Below are 18,816 nucleotides of genomic sequence, written 5' to 3' on the forward strand. Positions count from 1 at the left end.
AAGGGCTAAAATAGACATTCCACTACGGAAGATACCTGAACGACCAAGCCCACAAACGACACTCAACATTACTTTTTACTAGGGAAATGCACGCGGAAACCGCTGTGGGACACGACCGCATACCACTAGGACAGGTGTCACCAGAAAGGCAGATGATAAAAGTCTTACTAAGGATAAGGAAAAGCTGGAAACTTCCGAAGTGCTGGTGGGAATGCTAGGAGAGGCGGCTGCTTTGGTGAACAGTCTGGCAGTTCCTTGATTAAAGAGTTACCAGGTGATCGGCGAGCCTACTCCAAAGTATGTCACCAAGGGAAGTGAAAACATGTGTCTGCGCAAAAGCTTATACACACATGATCCCAGGAGTATTATTTATAAGAGCTAAAATGTGAAAACAGGGCTGAGGCTGTAGCTCAGTGGCAGAGCACTTGCCTAGCATGTGTGAGGCACTGGGTTCAATCCTCAGCAGCACGTAAAAATAAATAAATGAAATAAAGGCATGCTGTTCATCTATAAATACAAGAAAAAAAATTTAAAATAAAAATATACAATGTGAAAACAACCCAAATGTCTATCAACTGATGAATGGGTAAGTGAAATCTGGTATATCCATGCAATGGAATATTACTTAGTCATGAAAATGAATGTAGCCCTGACACGTGGTACAGCATGGATGCAGCCTGACAACTGCCAAGTGAAAGAACCCAAAGGCAAAGACCACAGATTGTATGGTTCCAGTTATGTGAAATGCCCAGGATGGGGAAAGACACAAAAATAGGAAGTAGACTAGTATTTGACAGGGAATGGGGGAAGGGAGAAATGGAAGCCACTGCTGAGGTGTAAGGGGTGACACATTATTATTATTATTATTATTATTATTATATATAATATATTAATATTATATTATTATATGTTAATTACATATTATAACAATTGATTTGGGGGTAACAAAATTCTGAAATTAGAAGTGATGGTTATACAACTCTATGAATATACTAAGAATGCTGAATTGGATGATTTAAAAGGTATATGGTATATGAATTATATCTCAATTAAATTTTTTTTTTTGTTCAAGAAATTGAGTTGAAAATTCAAGGAAGCCAGATGTGGGGGTGCCCACCTGTAATTCCGCAACTTGGGAGGCTCAGGCAGGAGGATCGCAAGTTTGAGGCCAGCCTCAGTGACTTAGACTCTAAGCAACTTAGATCCTGTCTCAAAATAAAAAATATAAAAAAGGGGATGAAGCTCAGTTGTTCAGTGCCCCTGGGTTCAATCCCTGGTACCAAAACAAAACCAAAAATAATGCAGGGAATAGGAACACAAGAAAACTACAAGACAACGGCAAGACGGACACTTTGCTTTTATGGCAAGCTCATAATCAGCCACATGACAAGGTGAAAAGAAATGACAAGAGCAAAAAAAAAATACATTACTAAAAAAAAAATCATTGAGTCTTTTATCTTTGAACCTTAAGCAAAGCATGTATTACACCTCAGATACTATCAATTGGATGTTTGAAATAATGCAAGGGTCAAGACAGAATTTTATAGAATTTACTAAACTTGCTGATAAACTCGCTGTCTATTTGTAAATCCTTCTTTAATAGAAAATTCAAAAACATAACACAGGGAAAACACTTCTTCCACCCACCACAGTAAAACTGGTTCAAGGGTTGGAGATATAGCTCGGTTGGTAGAGTGCTTGCCTCATAAACACAAGGCCCTGGGTTCAATCCCCGGTAAAACCCCTTCAAAATAGCAAACGGGGAAAAATGTGGCAACAAATTGAAATGTGCTTTCACGAGCTCCCCACTAGAGGAAACTGGGCTGTAGCGAGGAGGTTTGTGGACAGTCTGGGGAAAGTGTTTCAGCTCCTGGTAGTGGCAAGAACCTGCTTCAGATAATGAGGTTCATCATCGGGGGTTACTTTCTGTGAACCAGTCAAAGAAGGAGTGTCAGAGAAGTCGGCCTCCAGCATAAACTACTTCTTTTTTTAAAAAATAAATGTGTGTGTGTGTTTATGTGTGTGTGTGTGTGTGTGTGTGTGTGTGAGAGAGAGAGAGAGAGAGAGAGAAATCTAACCATTATTGGAGTGGCTGCCTGGATGACTTACTTTTTTTGATTGAGCCCAGGGCCCCACACATGCTAGGCAGATGCTCTTCCACTGAGCTACATCCCCAGTCGTTTGTAAAAGATTTAAAACAAGATTTTGGTAAATTGCTGAGGCCGGCCTCGAACTTGAGATCTTCCTGCCTCAGCCCCCCAGGTCGCCGGGATTACAGGTGAATGCTCTGGCACTGGACTGGTTACAGTGTTTGAACCATTTCAGAGAAAAGACATAGGGATGGCACCTCACGAGAAATCCAGTCACCGCGCCACTGTCAGGCCAGCTACTGCAGGAAAGGAATGGAAGGGGAAAGGGAAAGAGGGGTGCAAGGCGAGAGGGCGATGCAGCTGGAGAACTGAAGAGCACAAGGCGGTGCCCAGGGCAGCCTCTGCTCAGATCTGCCGATGGGCTTCCCCTCAGTACTGGGGAATCACTGGAGCTGGGTCAGTTCTCTACCACTGAGCTGTCATCCCAGCATGGGTGACAGCAACTGAGAGGCGGATCCACCTGGGTGGCATCGTGGGGCGGATGCCCGAAGAGAAGGTGGCAGACACACAGAATATCATTTGCCATGAAGAACGGAATCCAGTCATCTACCATAAAACACATGGAACGGGAGGTCCTGTGAAGTGAACGGGAGGTCCTGTGAAGTAGGCCAGTCGGACCAGAGCCACACCTTCTCTCTCAATGCAGGAGCTGCAAGTCAACTGTGCGCCAAATGGAGACCCCTAGGGTTGAGGGAGCAGGGAGACTGGGTTCCATGGGGGCTTGTGTTGAAATCCCACTCTGAACCCGTTCATACCTACAACTGATAATTGCTAATCAATTGTTGTTGTTGTTGTTTTAACTTGATGAGCTTGGAAGTTTGGGACTTTATTTGGTCAATCCATGTAGCCTCACGTCCAGTGAGGCTCCAGGGCCTGAGGTCACTGGTGCTCAGTGTCATGAAAGTCAGGCTGAAGGGTCTTGTTCTCGGTATTTGCACTGAGTTGGCCCAATTCCAAGTAATTTTAGAAAACTACCGCTCAGCCTATTTTAAATTCTGGCGTCTGGTGCCATTACAATTCAGACTGGGTTTGGTTTCTCAATGATAAACTGGTGATTGAACTACATTTCAGTTCTCAGTAAAACTGATTCACTAAGAAAACTAAACAAAGCCAGCGTGATTATTCAATCTTCACCTCACTCATCACGTGAAGGAGCTGGGGTAAGACTTCTAGGACTGTTTTACAAAAGCCCTGCAAAATAGGAGATCAACTCAAATCCTTTCTTGAAGAAGCCCTGGTGTAATTGTTTTTAAGTTTGTACCAAAAAAAAAAAGGTACTTTAAACAGGTTAAAGAAACAATAAAATAAAAAGATAGCAGAAAACGCACATTTGTTTAAATACAACAAAAAACTTAAAAGATTTTTTTAAAAGGAGAAAATGAAACAAAACTAAAACAAGCAAAAAAGAAACTTTCATTTTTTAAAAGGGCAGAGCAGTGAAAAACAACTAACACTGGCTTCTTTTAGGCAAAGAAATGGGAAAAGGGAAGGATGACTTTTACTTGCGATGTTTACTTTTCTGTACTGTTTAGATTGTTAAAATATTTGCACAGACTTCTCCTTTAAAAAAATATGAACGGGTTCTTTGGGCAGCGAGGTCATCGGCCATTTTATTTTCTTTTCTATACTTTTTATCTACATTCTGAAAAATAATTTAATTTTAGAAGTGTTGACTATAAAAGAATCCTCAAAAACTTCAACACAAGGACTAAGTCTAAGAACATCTTATCCAAAACGAGATGATTGTCAAACATTCTTTCAAAATATTTATTTTAAGTAGAAATTTACGTCATATGCTATACATAGGAAGACAACTCTAAGTAGGATAATTAAGTAAAAAAACCTCAAGGAATCACTTTTGATCTTCGAAAAGTAAAATACAAAATAACTTTACATCAGACACTTTAATTGGAAAATGTTATTTCATTCAAGTAACAAGACCAAAGTAGTCACCAACTAAAAAGGTTAACTCTAGAACCTATGGATTCATACACACAACCCTTTACAATTATCACATACATTTTTATCAAGAATTATTCCTTAGAAATCCATATCTTCTTATTGATTCTCTTATGTAAATTATCCAGTGTTTTGATTTTTTTTTTTTGTCATAAGGAAAAAATTTTTTCAGAATGCTACTAGGCAACCAAATCAATGTTGGACAATAGGTTGAAATTGGGACTTAATATCTAAATTGTTTTCACAAAGGCAAAGAGAGCTGAATCATGACTGCGTTTAAGTGAGAGGCAGGCCTGGGTTACCAGTCCATTAACTAGTCTAGATCCCGTATAACCGGGTCAGGAGAGTGCCGGTGCTGAGTGACCGCTGAATGCTGACAACAACCTGTGTGGACACAGACCTCCTTGTCCCACCTCTGCTCAAAGGTGCCTGAGCGCACTAACAAAGAATCACCCGCAGGAGAAAGAGTAAAAGCTGCCTTCTCAGTGTGCTGAGCAGAGGCAGTGCAGGAAGTCCCCAGCCTCTGAATACTCAGTGGAAGATGCCATGTCCTGTCAGGGCTGTCCCCAGGACATGAGCAAGGGTCCTGCAGCGCGGGCCCAGGGCTGCCCACCCCTTGGAGGGCCGACATGGGAGAGACCCAATTCATTTGGATGAGAAGCATTCACTGCCCCCAGGAGAGTCACCATGAGGGAGCTGCCCCTTACCGTGGAGGCCACCCCTCAAGCCATCCCTTCCTTTAGGTGGGCTTAGCAGCCCTCCTCTGCCCTGTCCCCCCAGGCCACTTTCCTGGCCACCTTCGGACTCGTGGCACTGAAGATGGTAGGTCTGCATGTCCTCTTGCTCCTCCTCGTCTGAATCGGGCTCAGACTCATCGTTGTAGAAATGAATGGTGGCTTGCACTGGGAAACTGGCCAGCACTTGCTCCCCGGAGCTCCGCAGGTATTCTTGACGCTTTGAAATGGGTAAATAAAGTCTAATATTTGAGAAACAAGTACATCATTAATCAACTTGAAAATAGGACTAAACTGCTAGAGGACTCTTTTCCCCAGAAGCAGCTAACTCCCCGATCTTCCTGTCTTGATTTTGCCTTCCCTACATACAGTGGATTTTAAGTCACTGGAACATGGAACTATGGGCATCTAGATAAGGGACTTGGTAATGAGCCCCACGCTAGTTCAGAACTCTGAATGAGCAAATAAATTTTTAGTCCAGAAAAGATGCACTTCTACAAAGGGAACAGGCTGCTGAAGACACTGGATTCCAGAATAAATAGGCCCGCTCTGATCAAACAGAGAACTTGAGTCCTCCTGGATAATGGATGACCCATTTAGGTTAGGCCTCAACCCCCCCCCCACACACACCTTTTGAGCAAGGGAAATGTAACCCTCTGGGCTCTGGAGGAAACTTCGCTCTGAACTCTGATCTTTAGAAGCAGCTAATTTTCCAGATATTACTGTAAGAGAACCTGAAGGGGTAGGTCCCTGGCTTTGCCAAAACAGAAAAGAAGTGCTTAGGGGGAAAGAAGAGAGAAAGAAAAAAGCTTGAACATATAAAAGTTGGTAGTTGTCATGGGATTTGGATTCAAGCCACGTGTATTTTAAATATTCCCCACAACCTCTTGTCCTTGTACTTCTCATCTATTAATTTACGTGCCGGTTCCCTGTGAACATCAGGAAGTGAGAGGGTCTCGACTGATTCCTGTTGATTTCAACACCGCCCTTCTGGATAGAGGAGCAAAGGCGTGGTGTGCCGTATACACAGGGCATGGTGCACACCTGTGATCCCAGCACCTGGAGGGGCTCAGGCAGGAGCATTGCAAGTTCAAGGACAGCCTGAGCGAACTAGTGAGGTGCTGACTTGAAAATTAAAAAACAACAACAAAAAACAAAAACAAAAACAAAAGAACAACCAGACTGGTGATGTAGCTCAGGGGTAAAGAGCCCCTGGCTTCTATCTCAAGATCTGCCAAAAAGAAAAAAAGAAAACAAGCTTGACAAATTGTAACTTTTTAAAGTTTCCAAGAGATCAGTGGTTCTCAACCTCCAGGACACATTTGACAATATCTGGAGGCATTTTTGGTTATCACAATTGAAAAAAAATCTACTGATATTTAATGGGCAGAGGCCAGGAATGCTGTTAAAGATCCTACAAAGCCTTGGACAGACCCAGAACATGGAATTATCCAACCCAAAGTGTCCACAGTCCTGAGGTTAAAAGACTGCAACAGAGAGGATGCATATGTTATGTAATTCTAGGACAGATATATAAGCAGAGCTTAGGTCTTGGTCATATTAAAAGTTAGGTTTATGCTGAAGTATTTGCAGGGGAACTTGTAGGATGTCCAGGGTTTGCTTTAAAATATGTTAACAACAGCTGGGTGCAGTGGTGCACGCCTGTAATCCCAGCAGCTCGGGAGGCTAAGGCAGGAAGATTGTGAGTTCAGAGCCAGCCTCAGCAAAAGTGAGGTGCTAAGCAACTCAGTGAGATGCTGTCTCTAAATAAAATACAAAATAGGACTGGGGATGTGGCTCAGTGGTCAAGGGCCCCTGAATTCAATCCTTGTACCAAAAAAAAAAAAAAAAAAAAGAAAGTGGTCTGGGGAGATGGTAACATGATCAGGTCAGAAGAATGTTAACAATAATCACTAAGGCCGGTGACGGCTGCATGGGTGTTCTGAGATGTCCGTGTTGGGGATTGAACCCAGGGGTGTCTTACCACTGAGCTATATCCCCAGCTCCTCGTTTTTATTTTGAGACAGGATCTCCCTATAAAGCCAAGGCTGACCTCGAACTTGCCTCAGCCTTCTAAGTTGCTAGGATTATAGGTGTTCACTACTGTGCCCAGCTGTTTGAAATTTTCCACAATAAAAATCTAAAATAGGGGCTGTGGCTGAAGCTCAGTGGCAGAACACTTACCTGGCATGTATGAGGCACTGGGTTCGATCCTCGGCAATACATAAAAATAAATAAAATAAAATAAAAGCATTGTGTCCATTTACAACTAAAAAAAATTTACAAAATAATCTAAAATGAATCGTAATAAATAATACTGCAGTTCGTAGTGCACAGTGACACTGATGCAGCATTGTCAGCAAATCAAAGCTTAGGGAGTCCCAGCAGTGCCTGCGATTGCAGGCTGGGGTATGATAAAGGGATTCTTGCAGGGAACAGGGTAGGGTGTGGCTCTCAACCCCAGCTGCCCCCTAGGATCAGTTGGCAACCCTGTAAAAACACAAATGCTACTCGGGCCCTTCCCGAGTATAGGTGCATCGGCATCCCTTGCAGGGACATCCAGGCAACTGGGTTTTTAAAGGCTTCTTCGACGATTCTACAAGGAGTGAAAACCATGGATGTCGGGGACACTTAGAAACAATTCCTCTTCAAAAACCACACTAACCAGGCTGAGAGACTCTCAATTTCATCTCTAGAAAAGAGTGTCTTTGGGTCGTATTGAAGTTTTCCAGCCTTCCAGGGGAACCAGGACAGCTGGCAGCACAGGCTTGGTGTCCTCGGATGAAGGAAGTGAGGAGTGAGAGATGGAGAGGGGAAGGCTGAGAGAGGAAGAGAGAGACAGAGAGACAGATAGAAGCCCAGAACGTGAGTCACCTGCCTAAAATGAATGAAATGTAAGTGGGATATGGCAGGGAGAGTCCTGGTCACCGCAGGAACAGACAGCCAGGAGCTGCTGGAGGAAGAAGCTGTCACATGCGTGCTCGGTGCCCAGCATCCACCCCCTTACTCAACACACACATTTTGAAGAGCTACTTGGCACTGGACAATACATTCGCTTATATACCAGGAGGGAAATAGAAATGTACCTCAGGGCCTAAGGAAATAACTACCTATGCACATACAATTCTTACGTAACTAAATTGAACACAAAGCACAATATACGATGGGGGTATAAAGAAAAGAGAGAGGCCAGTTCTGCTTTGCAGCTGAAGCATTAAGTACATGAAGGAATGCGTGCGTGGATTCCAGAAATCCAACAAAGATCCTTAAAGCTCCTTGGTATAAGAAAACTAGGAAATATTGGAAACTATATTGAATTCTTTTCTACTTTGTTGAAATGTGTACAGTTGAAGATACTAATGTGTATATATGCTTACGTTAAAAGGAAACGATGAATCTCTTACCGTGAAGTCATAAATTACCTGACAGGATGCTGAAACCCGAAGACCCCCTTCGATCTCAAAGTCTGCTGTTGCCCCGCAGGTTCACACTGTAAAGACAGACACACATACACAGATACAACCAAGGACTCATTGAAGGCACCATCTTGAAGTTTCTAAAGAAAAATAGAGGGAGTTCGCAATTGTTACTATCAGTACCAATTTCAAACATCTCACAGTATCAGGCAGTTCCTTCTACCACAATGTTCCAGGTGTTGTGAGGGCTTTTAATACAGACTCAGGGTCTTAGCACAGGTGCTGTTCAATGGGAGAACTGCATATGCGTACAAATAACTATTCTACAAAACATAACACCGCAAGACATTCCTGATTCTATGTGGGGAAGGGGACCAGGAAAGGGTTCTAGGGCCCCACAGGGATATATCCTTGGCATGTGGGTAAGAATTCTGAGACTACTCCTGGAGAGCAGAGCATCACAGTTAGAGGGGGAGGAAAGTAGAGGATGCAGATGGGAGAGCCCTGTGTGAAATGAATGAGACATTTGTGATGGTCAGAGGGCTCTGAAGGGAGGCTGAGTCCTGATCCTAGAACTCTTTCAAAACCCACTATTCAGTTCAGGTTTGATCCTGGAGACTGATATTTGAGCTGAGGAGCTCAAAAATCATGTTTGTATTTTAAGGATAATGGTGGCCACTGAGAGCTGCTCATGGGCTGGCTTGAAGTAAGGGCTTGGAGGCACCAGTCTGGGTAGGAGATTGTAAAGTTGTGAGCAGAAGTTAAAAGCCAGCGGGAGAGAGGGAAAGGCAGATTGGAGTAAACCACAGGCCCTCAGCACAGGCAAAGGGCCTGTGGCCACTTGCGTATCAGAAGCCGCAGAGAAGGAAGCTCCATCTGAGACCAGGCAACTGAGGACAATGTTAATAAGGATGAGAAACATGCAGAGAGCCGGACTGGTCCCTGCTGACTGCTGACCAGGAAGCTGAGGGGATGGTCACCCTCTGCCTGTCCAGGGTGGATCCTGTTCTAACCAAACTCCTGAAGGTGCTGGACCCAAATGGATTTGGCCAGGTTATCCAAGGGTCTAAAGGGTCAGGAGTCACCATGTGACCTTAGTCAGTGTGAAAAGGGGGATGTGAGGCATTCTGGGATGGACCAGTCTGGGATGAATGCAAATGGGTTGAAATGGCTGGAGAGGTGGTCAGAAACCCCAAGTGCTTGGATTCCATAGACACTAGTGGGAATCAGATTAGAAATGAGACAAAACGTGCTCTGGCCCTGCAAGAAAGGACTCGAAGGAGTTTGACTGTTGATCTTCATGCCATTCTTTCCTATGGAAGCTTGGGGTGTGTGTGTGTGTGTGTGTGTGTGTGTGTGTGTGTGTGTACATCTGTGAGAAAACTGGTCTGCTGGAAACCTCTGCAGACCTTGAGTTATCAGTCATATTTTTATAATAAACTGTGATTAGCTGAGGGAAGTAAAGTGAAGTTTTTTGGAATAAGATCTTGTGCATTGTTATTCAGGCTTTGGAGCCTACAGGAAATTACTTCTGTGTTAAGTTGTATTGTGGTTATAAACTACCCCTAATCACTCAAGCTTGCTCTTCCACCCAAACAATCTGTCCTGCTGAGGAGAACTTCATGCCCCGTGATAGGACAGAGGATATGCAACAACTCAAACTCTGGGAGACAATAAAAAGCAGTGGAAAGCATCCCGGAGAAAGCATATCTTCCTGAAAGAATCTGATTCTAACTAGACTCTGAAATGTACAGTACACCTTCATAAAGCTTAAAAACTGTGCCCCACAAACATATACTGCTTTAAAATACTAGTGCTATAAATATTCTGATTATTTTCCAAAAGATTTTATTTAAGATCCTTTCTCACTGAGGGAGAAGTCTCAACAGTCACATTTTGATAATTAATGGGAACAGAAATGAATTCAAGTTAAACACTGTGTTTAAGGTATGTGTGTTTTCTTAAGATCCAGACAGTGGATTCCAGCGGAGACTTTAGCTAGGGACATGTGCCTCTGACCAGCTAAAGCTACGGTGTGGGAGCCTGGAAGGACAGTCTCAGGGACCAGCTCTGACATCTTCCAGAAATCACCTCCCTGGCAGTGTGACTAAGTAGCCAGGAAGGAAATGCAGTAGAGGTCAAGAAGGGATTAGCTGGGGGCTGCCGCTACAGCCCAGTGGCAGAGCACCCGCTTAGCATATGGAAACTCCTGGGTTCTATCCCCAGCACCAGAAATAAAAATGTTTTTAATTTTTTATTTTTTAATGTTGAGCTGTTATCCATTGTCTTCTTGGTAGGGGAGGTAGGGGTCCTAGGGGCACCACGTGGAGCCTTCCCTCAGATTTAGATTTTTTTTTTTTTTAATCATTTTTAGTTTTGGATGGACCTTTGTTTTATTCATTTATTTATATGTGGTGCTGAGAATCGAACCCAGTGCCTCACACATGCTAGGCAAGTTCTCCACCACTGAGCCACAACCCCAGCCCCAGATTTAGATTTTATTCTAATTTGGATCTGCTTGCGGGCAGCCCTGGCGGAGGTCCCCAGGCCTCATTCCAGACTCTGACCCCTTCCGCTCCCAGCCAATGGCATTTCTTGAGAAACGCTGTACAGGGGCCCGGAGCCGAAGACTTCTGCCGCGGTGTCGGGAGAGGGCGCCATTGAGCAAGAACCGTTCCCTTAAGGCTGCCCGCTGCGCCTACAGTCCTGTGCTGAGTTTCCCCGGCGATCAATTTGCGTTCCGCAAAGGGCTGGCGGGGGCAGTGGGGATTAGGGTTAGGGGAACAGGGCTGCAAATTCTGCAGCCCTCACGGAGCATCTCCACCTCCATCCAAACCCAAGGATGTAACTGCTTCATCCAGTGTGGCAGACTGACAGTCAACTAGAGTCGCTGCGGCTTAATATTTCTTTGCAAGGAATCTTCACTTTCATCACAAATGGCTTTCTCGTCGTAATAGAAAGGGGGAGATCCTACTGCCATTAGGCAGAGTGCTATAGTATTTTTTTAAAAAAATTAATTTTACTTTTGTTGATATGGAAGATTGAACCCAGTTGCGTTTTACTACTGAACTACATCCCCAGTCCTTTTTTTTTTTTTTTTTTTAATTTTGAGACAGAGTGTATTGAGGCTGGCCTTGCAATCCTCCTGCCTCAGCCTCCCGAGTTGCTGGGATTACAGAGTGGGCCACCAAGTCCTGCGTGCTATTGTATTTTTATTCTTGCAAACGACGAATATGCTATGTGTACATTTCATTTAAAAGAAAATTGAATTGAATTGTAAACATATATTCTCTCCTTTAAAATACTACTTTTTAAAAACTTGTTAGAATGCACAAGAAGGAACTATTTTCCATTATTTGTATATTACATTTAAGGATAGTTTAGGCAAGCCAGTGTAGTGGCTCTCGCCTGTAATCCCAGCGACCTTCAGGAGGCTGAGGCGGATGGATCACAAGTTAAGAGTCAGCCTCAGCAGCTTAGTGAGGCCTTGTCTCAAAATAAGTAAAATAAATAAAGGACTGGGGGATGTGGCTCAGTAGTTAAGGGCCCCAGGTTGAATTCCCAGTATGAAAAAAAATAGGCTAAAATTTTTAATTAATTTGCTATAGATTTCATTTGCATCATTCTTTAAATAATAGTAACTGAATTAAAACTTCCAATATTCAGATCAGTTGAATAAAGTAGAATAAATATCAAAATATGGTGAAGATCTGCTTTCTCACACCCAAGTTTTCTTACCATACTACAAATAACTGAATATTAAACCATAGGCCACATATGTTATGTAAATCAAATACACAGTTCTTCCTAGCCAGATGAACTCCTAATTTAAAAGAGGTGCTTTAAAAGCCATCATATTAGGGCCCAGTGTGCGGCCTAGTGATAGAGTGCTTGCCTAGCAAGCACAAGGCCCTGGGTTTAATCCCCAGCACCAAAAATAAATAAATAAATAAATAAATAAGCAAGCCATCAAGTTACATTTTAAAATATAGCAAATGAAAGGAAGTCATTACTTCAATAAATATAAAAGCAATTTAGTTACCTATGTAGGGTAACCAAAAAAAAAAAAAAAAAAAAAGAAAAATAGTGGCAATTAATCTTTGTTCACAAAGCCCCTCTGTTGAGTGTATTTGCTCTGACAACATGAGTTATCCCAGGAGTGCTTGCAGACAGGGTGGAAAGTACTTCAGAAAGGGCCAGACGGCGGGTGGGGGCTTCAGCGCACCTTCTGGGCACTTCATTTGAGACTCTGCCCTTATTTGCACTGTGGCACCAGCCCACTGCTAATGGCATGACACTCAGCTTGTCTCTCCGGTGGCAGTCTTCTCCCCTCCCCTTTCTACCTGCAGGTTTGCAGAGGAAACCCCAACATGGAAGACATACCTTACGATTTCCAAGAAACTTCTGTACCATAGGGGTTTTGCTTTCCAAGAAAGGAGAAGCAACAGGAGCCCTATCTGTTTGTAACTCAGGTCTGATTAACATCTTACTCTCCCAGACTCCAATTCCCAGACCTTGAGGTATTTCTAGGTTAGATGACCAAGGAAGGGGTGGGGGAGGAGGTCTTTCAAGGTCCTTTATTTTAGAGAAGCTGTCACTTTCTGCCTGGACTGATTACTTAGAACACCCACGCTTAACCTTACCAGGCTTCCAGTTCTGGTCAGCTCTGCATCTCCTGGAGTCTGCGTCCAAGGCCTCCACAGTGTCAGGCTGGAACTGGAAGGCAAGTACCAGGAGAGAATGAATCCCAGGCTCCTGGACCCCCAGTGCTGGGGACGCCGTCTTTTAAAATATGATGAGTTGTTATTTCTAGTGTCTGTCAAAGACAGAGTTCCCTCAGAGTCTCAGCCTGTGGTTGGATGAGTGTCACTTATGTGTTTCCCTCCTGTATATTTCTGTTTTCTGCCTTCAATTAGACGTTATAAGTAAAGGGAACACATTAGTTGAAGAATTTCTGTCCCAACTAATCCTGGCTGGATTCTTCAGCTCAGGATCTTTCCACTATAACTGGCTATTTTGTCACTAGTTTCAACCTCACCTCCTTCTCATTGAAGGATCCTGATTCTACAGAGATGATTCTACAGAGTTTCCAGCAGACACAAGGAGAGATCTGTTTCCTCCACTCAGGCTGCCTGGACTACTACCCTTCCCTACTTCCCCAGCTAATCTGATTTCCTTAATTTTTACTACTTTGAAAAGGGCTGGTGCCCAAGGATGGCCAACGCTGAGCCCTGAGCACAGGGAAAACAAAGACTATCACCTTGTGACAGCCAAAGTGCAGGGGATCCCTTTGCAAGGCTCCTTTAGGGACCCCAGACGTCAGTGTTTTCCAGCCCAGTAACTTTCAGATCTGCTAGGAACGCAAACGCAGGTCCATTTCCTGGCCAGGTACCTTCTGGGCCTCTGCAGTTCAGAACTGTGCCTTGGGACCCACAGAGCGTTGTAGCCCTCTCGGTCTCCGGCTAAGGAACTTGCTAGGCGTCACCGTCGAGCTTGGGGACTCCGCCCGGGCTCGGGGGTGCTCAGCGACGCCAGAGCATCCAGCTTGCTGCGCTCTGGGTACCAGTGCGGCGCGTGCCTCTCCAGGAGTCCCCCCGGGTCGCGGAGACACTCTCACCTCTCGGGCTGGCGCGGCGACGACGGCCTCGGGGGACCGTTCCCGGGGCAGTGACAGACGCGCCCCGGCGCCTCCCAGGCTCCGGCGGCCGGCTCGGGTCTCATGGTGCGGGCGGAGCTCGCGCCCTCCAGCGGCGCCGGCGACAGGACCGCGCCTCGATCCGCCCGGCGAGCGCGCTCACCTACCCGCGCCGGGCGCGCCAGGTTTAAAGCCGGGGCGGGGCGGGGACAGGACGGGGAGAAAGGAGCCGCCAAAGTCCCGTGAAGGACACAGGAAGCCGAGGACGGGGTGGGGACAAGAAAAGCTCTAGGGAGGCGCCTCGTGGCCGAGCGGTGGCGGCAGCGTGTGGGTCAAGCAGGGGATTCGGGAAGCCAGGGCAAAGGTGGGGAGGGGACAAAGGAAAACCGGGGAGGGGGCTCCGGGGCGGGGCGGGGGCAAGGAAGCTCGGGAAGGGGACGGGGCGGCGGGAAGTGACACGGGAAGCCGGGCGAGGGAGGGCCAGGCGAGCGTTCCCATCGGGCGCGCCCCCTCCGGATGGGGGAGCCCGGCGCTCGCCGCGTGGCCTCTGTGGTCCCGAGGCCCTCGGGTTCTGACCCGCGAGCATCCAGCCCCTAGGTTCCCGGAGAACCTCAGTCCCACCATCCGAAGGCGGCGGCGGGGTCGGGGGACAGCTGGGGACCCTGGGGACCCGCGAGCCCGCGCTGTCCTCAGTCCTGGGCCGCGGATGCCTCGGACGCCCAGACGTGTGTGCTCGAACCTGCGGCCAAGGGAGTGTAGGGAGGGCGCGACGCTCCCAGGTGACCGAGAGCCGCGGAGGGGACAGGGCTAGACGAAGGTGTCCCTCTAGAGTACCGTGGGGGCCTTGGAAAATAATGTGGCTTTCATACGGGTCCTGGGGGGTCGGTGGGATTTTTCTCCGGTGAGCCCCGGGCCGGCCCAGGGCGCCTCGGCGTGCGAACACAGCGCCAGCTCGGGGCCCGCGGGAGCGGCCGTGGGGACCTGGGGACAAGCCCAGGGGCGCGGGCGCGCAGCAGTCCAAGTGCCTCGCCACCTAGCTCTGCGGCTCCTCGCTTCACCCAGACCTGCTCTGCGGTGCGCCGGTGATGCTGCGTGTGAGCGCAGGAACCTACTTTGCATGATTTAAATTTATGGATTTAAAAAAGTCTCCCTAAGGGATTAAAATGTTTCCACAGTTTTTCTTGAATATTTCGACAACGATAATCCTGATTAAAGGCAAACTGTAAAGGGGCGGGGGGGGGGGTGGGATTGATAGCCGGGCTCGGTGGCGCTCGCCTGTAATCCCAGGGCTTGGGAGGCTGAGGCAGGAGGACCACATGTTCAAAGCCAGCCTCAGCAAAAGCAAGGCGCTAAGCAGCTCAGTGAGACCCTGTCTCTAAATAGAATACAAAATAGGGCTGGAGATGTGGCTCAGTGGTCAAGCGCCCCTGAGTTCAATCCCGGGTACCAAAAAAAAGGGGAGGGTAGTTGGTGAGTAATTTTATACAAATGATTAAAAAGACCTCGATTATAATGGAGAGGGGTGGAAGAAGGCTAAGAACCTTAAGCGACAGTGCACTGTAAAAAGCGTTTTTTAACAGGACAGCTGGGTTTTCCAGGCAGCTGGGGTCCTTGTAATCAGGGAGCTTTCTGAGAAAGTTTGATAATACATTTTGTGTGACTTACAAATGTCCACCTGTGTCCACCAGTAGAGCTGCTGATTCTACTTCGATGTCAATACTAAAAGTGTACTTTGAAATAGGAATGACGATGTATTTAATCACAATGAAAAAACAGGGAGAATAAACAAATTTTCTTAGTAGAAGAGTTCCAAATAATCTCTGTAGATAATCTGTTTTCAAGGACGTAGAATGTAACTACATAAGCCCTAATTAAAATCTAAAATTATGTTTTAATGAAAAATAAATTCATTGTAAGATAAAGTGAGTTTTCAAGAAAGTTTTTCTATAGATAGAGGAATTAAAATACAATAAAGGGCAGCTGGGGTTTAGTTCAGTGGTACAGTGTTTGCCCAGGATTACATTTCTAGCACCACAAAAAAAAAACAAGAAAAGAATCAGATACAGTAATGAAAAGAAAAGGTTGTTGAAATGGATGACTTTGTATTGCCAAGTAAAATTGCTTTTTAAACTGTTTGGAGACCACGGCAAATCTTTAGGATAGAAGAAGTGATTTGAGGGAAGGGAAAGACATCTGAAGGAACTTCATTAGACTCCTGATTTATAAACTGGTAAACACTGAAGAACTTGCAGTAAATCTCAGCCTGGGTTGTGATGGGGAAATAATTAAATGGAGATTCTATCTCCTGCTGAACTGGCTTTAATTGAAAATCCTTTTTCATATGCTGACTTTCAGTGACAGTGTAGAAACAAAGAATAGAGATGTTAACCCTGAGGGTTTCCGGTGGCCTAGGAGGAGGATACCAAAAGTCAAAACATCTGAGAGGGCAGAATATTTTTACATAAACAGTGTTGAAGACAAGCAGGGAAATGAGAATTTCCTTTCCTTCTGTTTAGTGAGGCTGTATTTCCTGTTATCCACTCCAAGGAGTTACATGCCACTCTGGAAGGGAGTTTGGAAGCTACAAAGTGTTATTATTGCTCTTGATGTGTTATTTTCTAGAAGATTTTGTGATGCTGGGCATTGAACCTTGGGCCCAGTGTGTGTGTGAGGCAAGTGTTCTACCGTTGAACTATATCACAGGCCCAAGATTCTTTAAGAATAAAAAGAAAAAAATGTTTATTCCATGGGGAAAAGAGGTACATTTGTTGACTGTTTAAATTTTTATTTACGTTTTTTCATTTCTCAAAATTGTGAAAAAAAACCATAGTTTAAAATTTACTATCCTAACCGTTATGAAGGTACAGTTCAGTGGCATTGGGCACATTCACATAGTACAACCAACCCCAACATCCATCCCTAGCACGCTTTGTGTCGTAAAGCCAAAACTCCTAAACAGCGCCTTGACATCTCCCCTTCCCACCGAGCCGAGGCAGCCACCTTTCTTTCTGTCTCTGCTCTAGTTGACTCTAGGTCTAGGTGGATGCTCAGACAGATACCAGGTGAAATCAGATGGCATTTGTCTTTTGTGGTTGACTTATTTTGCTTAGCACAATACCCTTGAAATTCATTCACATTGCAACATATAAGAATTCCCTTCCTTTTTAAGGCTGAATACTATGCAATTGTAGGTACATTATGAAATCTGCATTTTGTTTATCCATTCCTTTCTCTGTAGGTGGGCCCTTGGGTGGTTTTTACCTTTTGGAGACTGAGTAATCCTGCTGGTGAAACACAAAGGGATGATACCTGTCCTCCTTAATCATAAAAGTCATGGCCAACACTTCTACAACAAGACAGCTTAACAAAGAAAAAGCATAGCAGATTTATTTAATCACAGTGACAAGGGAGGTTTTGGAAACAATGACCCGAGGACCCAAGGAGATGGGCCAGTTTTTACGCTTAGGCTGGATGAAGAGTGGATAGCTGCACCCAGAGGCTACTGGGCAAGAGGGTGTGACCTGATGGCACAGACTTAGAAGGGAGGGTGTGGATGTGACCACAGTCTCAGAATAAAATGAAGAAGTACTCTGCAGTTGTCCAATTTAATCATAGACTCTCAGCTAACACCCAGCACGGGAGACTGTGGAAAGCAGAAGTCTCACCCCAGGTGGCACTCGGTAGGTAGGAGCTCCCCTGGGATGGCATTCCACCTGCAGTGAGTTGAACAGTGGCCCCCAGAAGACAAGTCCAAGTCCTAGCCATTGGAACCTGTGCGTGTGACTTCACCCAGAAAAAGGGTCTTTGCAGATGCCGTAAAGTTAGGGGTCTCAAGAGGAGATCGTTCTGGATTTAGGGTGTGCTCTGGTTTGAAATGTTTGTCCCCTCCAAAATTCACATGGAAATGTCATGGCCAGTGAAATGGCATCGGGAGGTGGGTCCTATAGGAGGTAAGTAGGTCATGAGGGCTCCACTCTCATGGGGGGCTTAATGCCTTTAAAAAAGGGGGCTTTCAGGAGTGGGTGACTTGCCCTTTGTTCTTCCACTTTTCAGCCTTGTGCGGAGCAGTGCTCCTCTCTCTGGAGCACGAAGCAAAAACCCTCCCTCTCGGAAGTGGAGACTGGGCCCTTACCAGATGCCAAATCTGTTTAGACTCCCCAGACTCTACAACTACCCAGCCTCAGGTCTTCTGTTACAGAAGCACAAAGTGGATTAAGACAGGGTTGGGACTGGGGTTGTAGCTCAGTGGTGCAGTGCTTGCCTTGAATGCGGGAGGCACTGGGTTCAATCCTCAGCACCACATAAATAAATAAAATAAAGGTATTGTGTCCATCTACAACTAAAAACAAAACAAAACAAAAAAGATAGGTGGACCCTAAATCCAGTGACATGTGTCCTTGTAAGAGAAAGGCCATGGGAGATGCAAAGCACAGAGACACAGGGAGAAGAGGCAATGGGAAGACAGAGGCAGAGAGTGGAATGGTAGCATGGGCAAGCCAGGGAGCATTGAGGAGCGCCAGCAGCCACAGAAGGTGGGAGTGGCTGGTGCTGATTCTCCCTGGACTCTCCAGAGGGGAGTGCCCTGCAGATGCTTTGATTATGGTCTTCAAATTTCCAGAATTGCGAGAGAATAGATTTCTGTTGATTTAAGTCCACCTAATTAGTAATAGTAACCATAGGAAACCAAGACACCACCCACAGTTGTGTCTAAGATGGTCCCGGAGTTTATTGCTACAATAAGATCACTCTTCTAATTGGGCCTACAGGAACTGGAAGGAACTCCTATTAGTAATCTAGTGACTAATCATACACAGTGCTGTGTGAAAAAAAAAAAAAAAATGGACCAAGTGATATTAGAAAAACCAGAACCCCAGAAATCACAACCAGAGGAGATCTTGAATATTGTTCTTGGCTCATTTCAT

The 18,816-nt window shown here is 45.4% G+C and overlaps 1 protein-coding gene across 1 annotated transcript; it reads right to left on the minus strand.

The window, feature by feature from the left end:
• Window positions 1-3,585: 3,585 nt before the first annotated feature.
• On the minus strand, window positions 3,586-14,215 carry RIPPLY3 (ripply transcriptional repressor 3). Its single transcript, XM_079100474.1, has 4 exons — window positions 13,877-14,215; window positions 12,903-12,975; window positions 8,266-8,333; window positions 3,586-5,085 (listed from the first exon to the last, which is right to left on the minus strand). The coding sequence occupies exons 1-4, from the start codon at window positions 13,978-13,980 to the stop codon at window positions 4,755-4,757; spliced, it is 576 nt and encodes a 191-aa protein (XP_078956600.1). The 5' UTR covers window positions 13,981-14,215; the 3' UTR covers window positions 3,586-4,754.
• Between the last annotated feature and the right edge of the window lie 4,601 nt (window positions 14,216-18,816).

This window comes from Sciurus vulgaris, assembly GCF_902686455.1.
Source record: "Sciurus vulgaris genome assembly, chromosome: 10".
Classification (NCBI taxonomy): Eukaryota; Metazoa; Chordata; class Mammalia; order Rodentia; family Sciuridae; genus Sciurus; species Sciurus vulgaris.

Excerpts from the sequence above, each read along its gene's own strand:
- RIPPLY3 (XM_079100474.1), bottom strand. The coding sequence starts at position 13,980 with ATGAGACCCGAGCCGGCCGCCGGAGCCTGGGAGGCGCCGGGGCGCGTC. Across the intron at positions 8,334-12,902 it reads TGACCAGAACTGGAAGCCTG|TGTGAACCTGCGGGGCAACA; the intron begins GTAAGGTTAAGC and ends CTGTCTTTACAG. Across the intron at positions 5,086-8,265 it reads GGGTTTCAGCATCCTGTCAG|ACTTTATTTACCCATTTCAA; the intron begins GTAATTTATGAC and ends CTCAAATATTAG.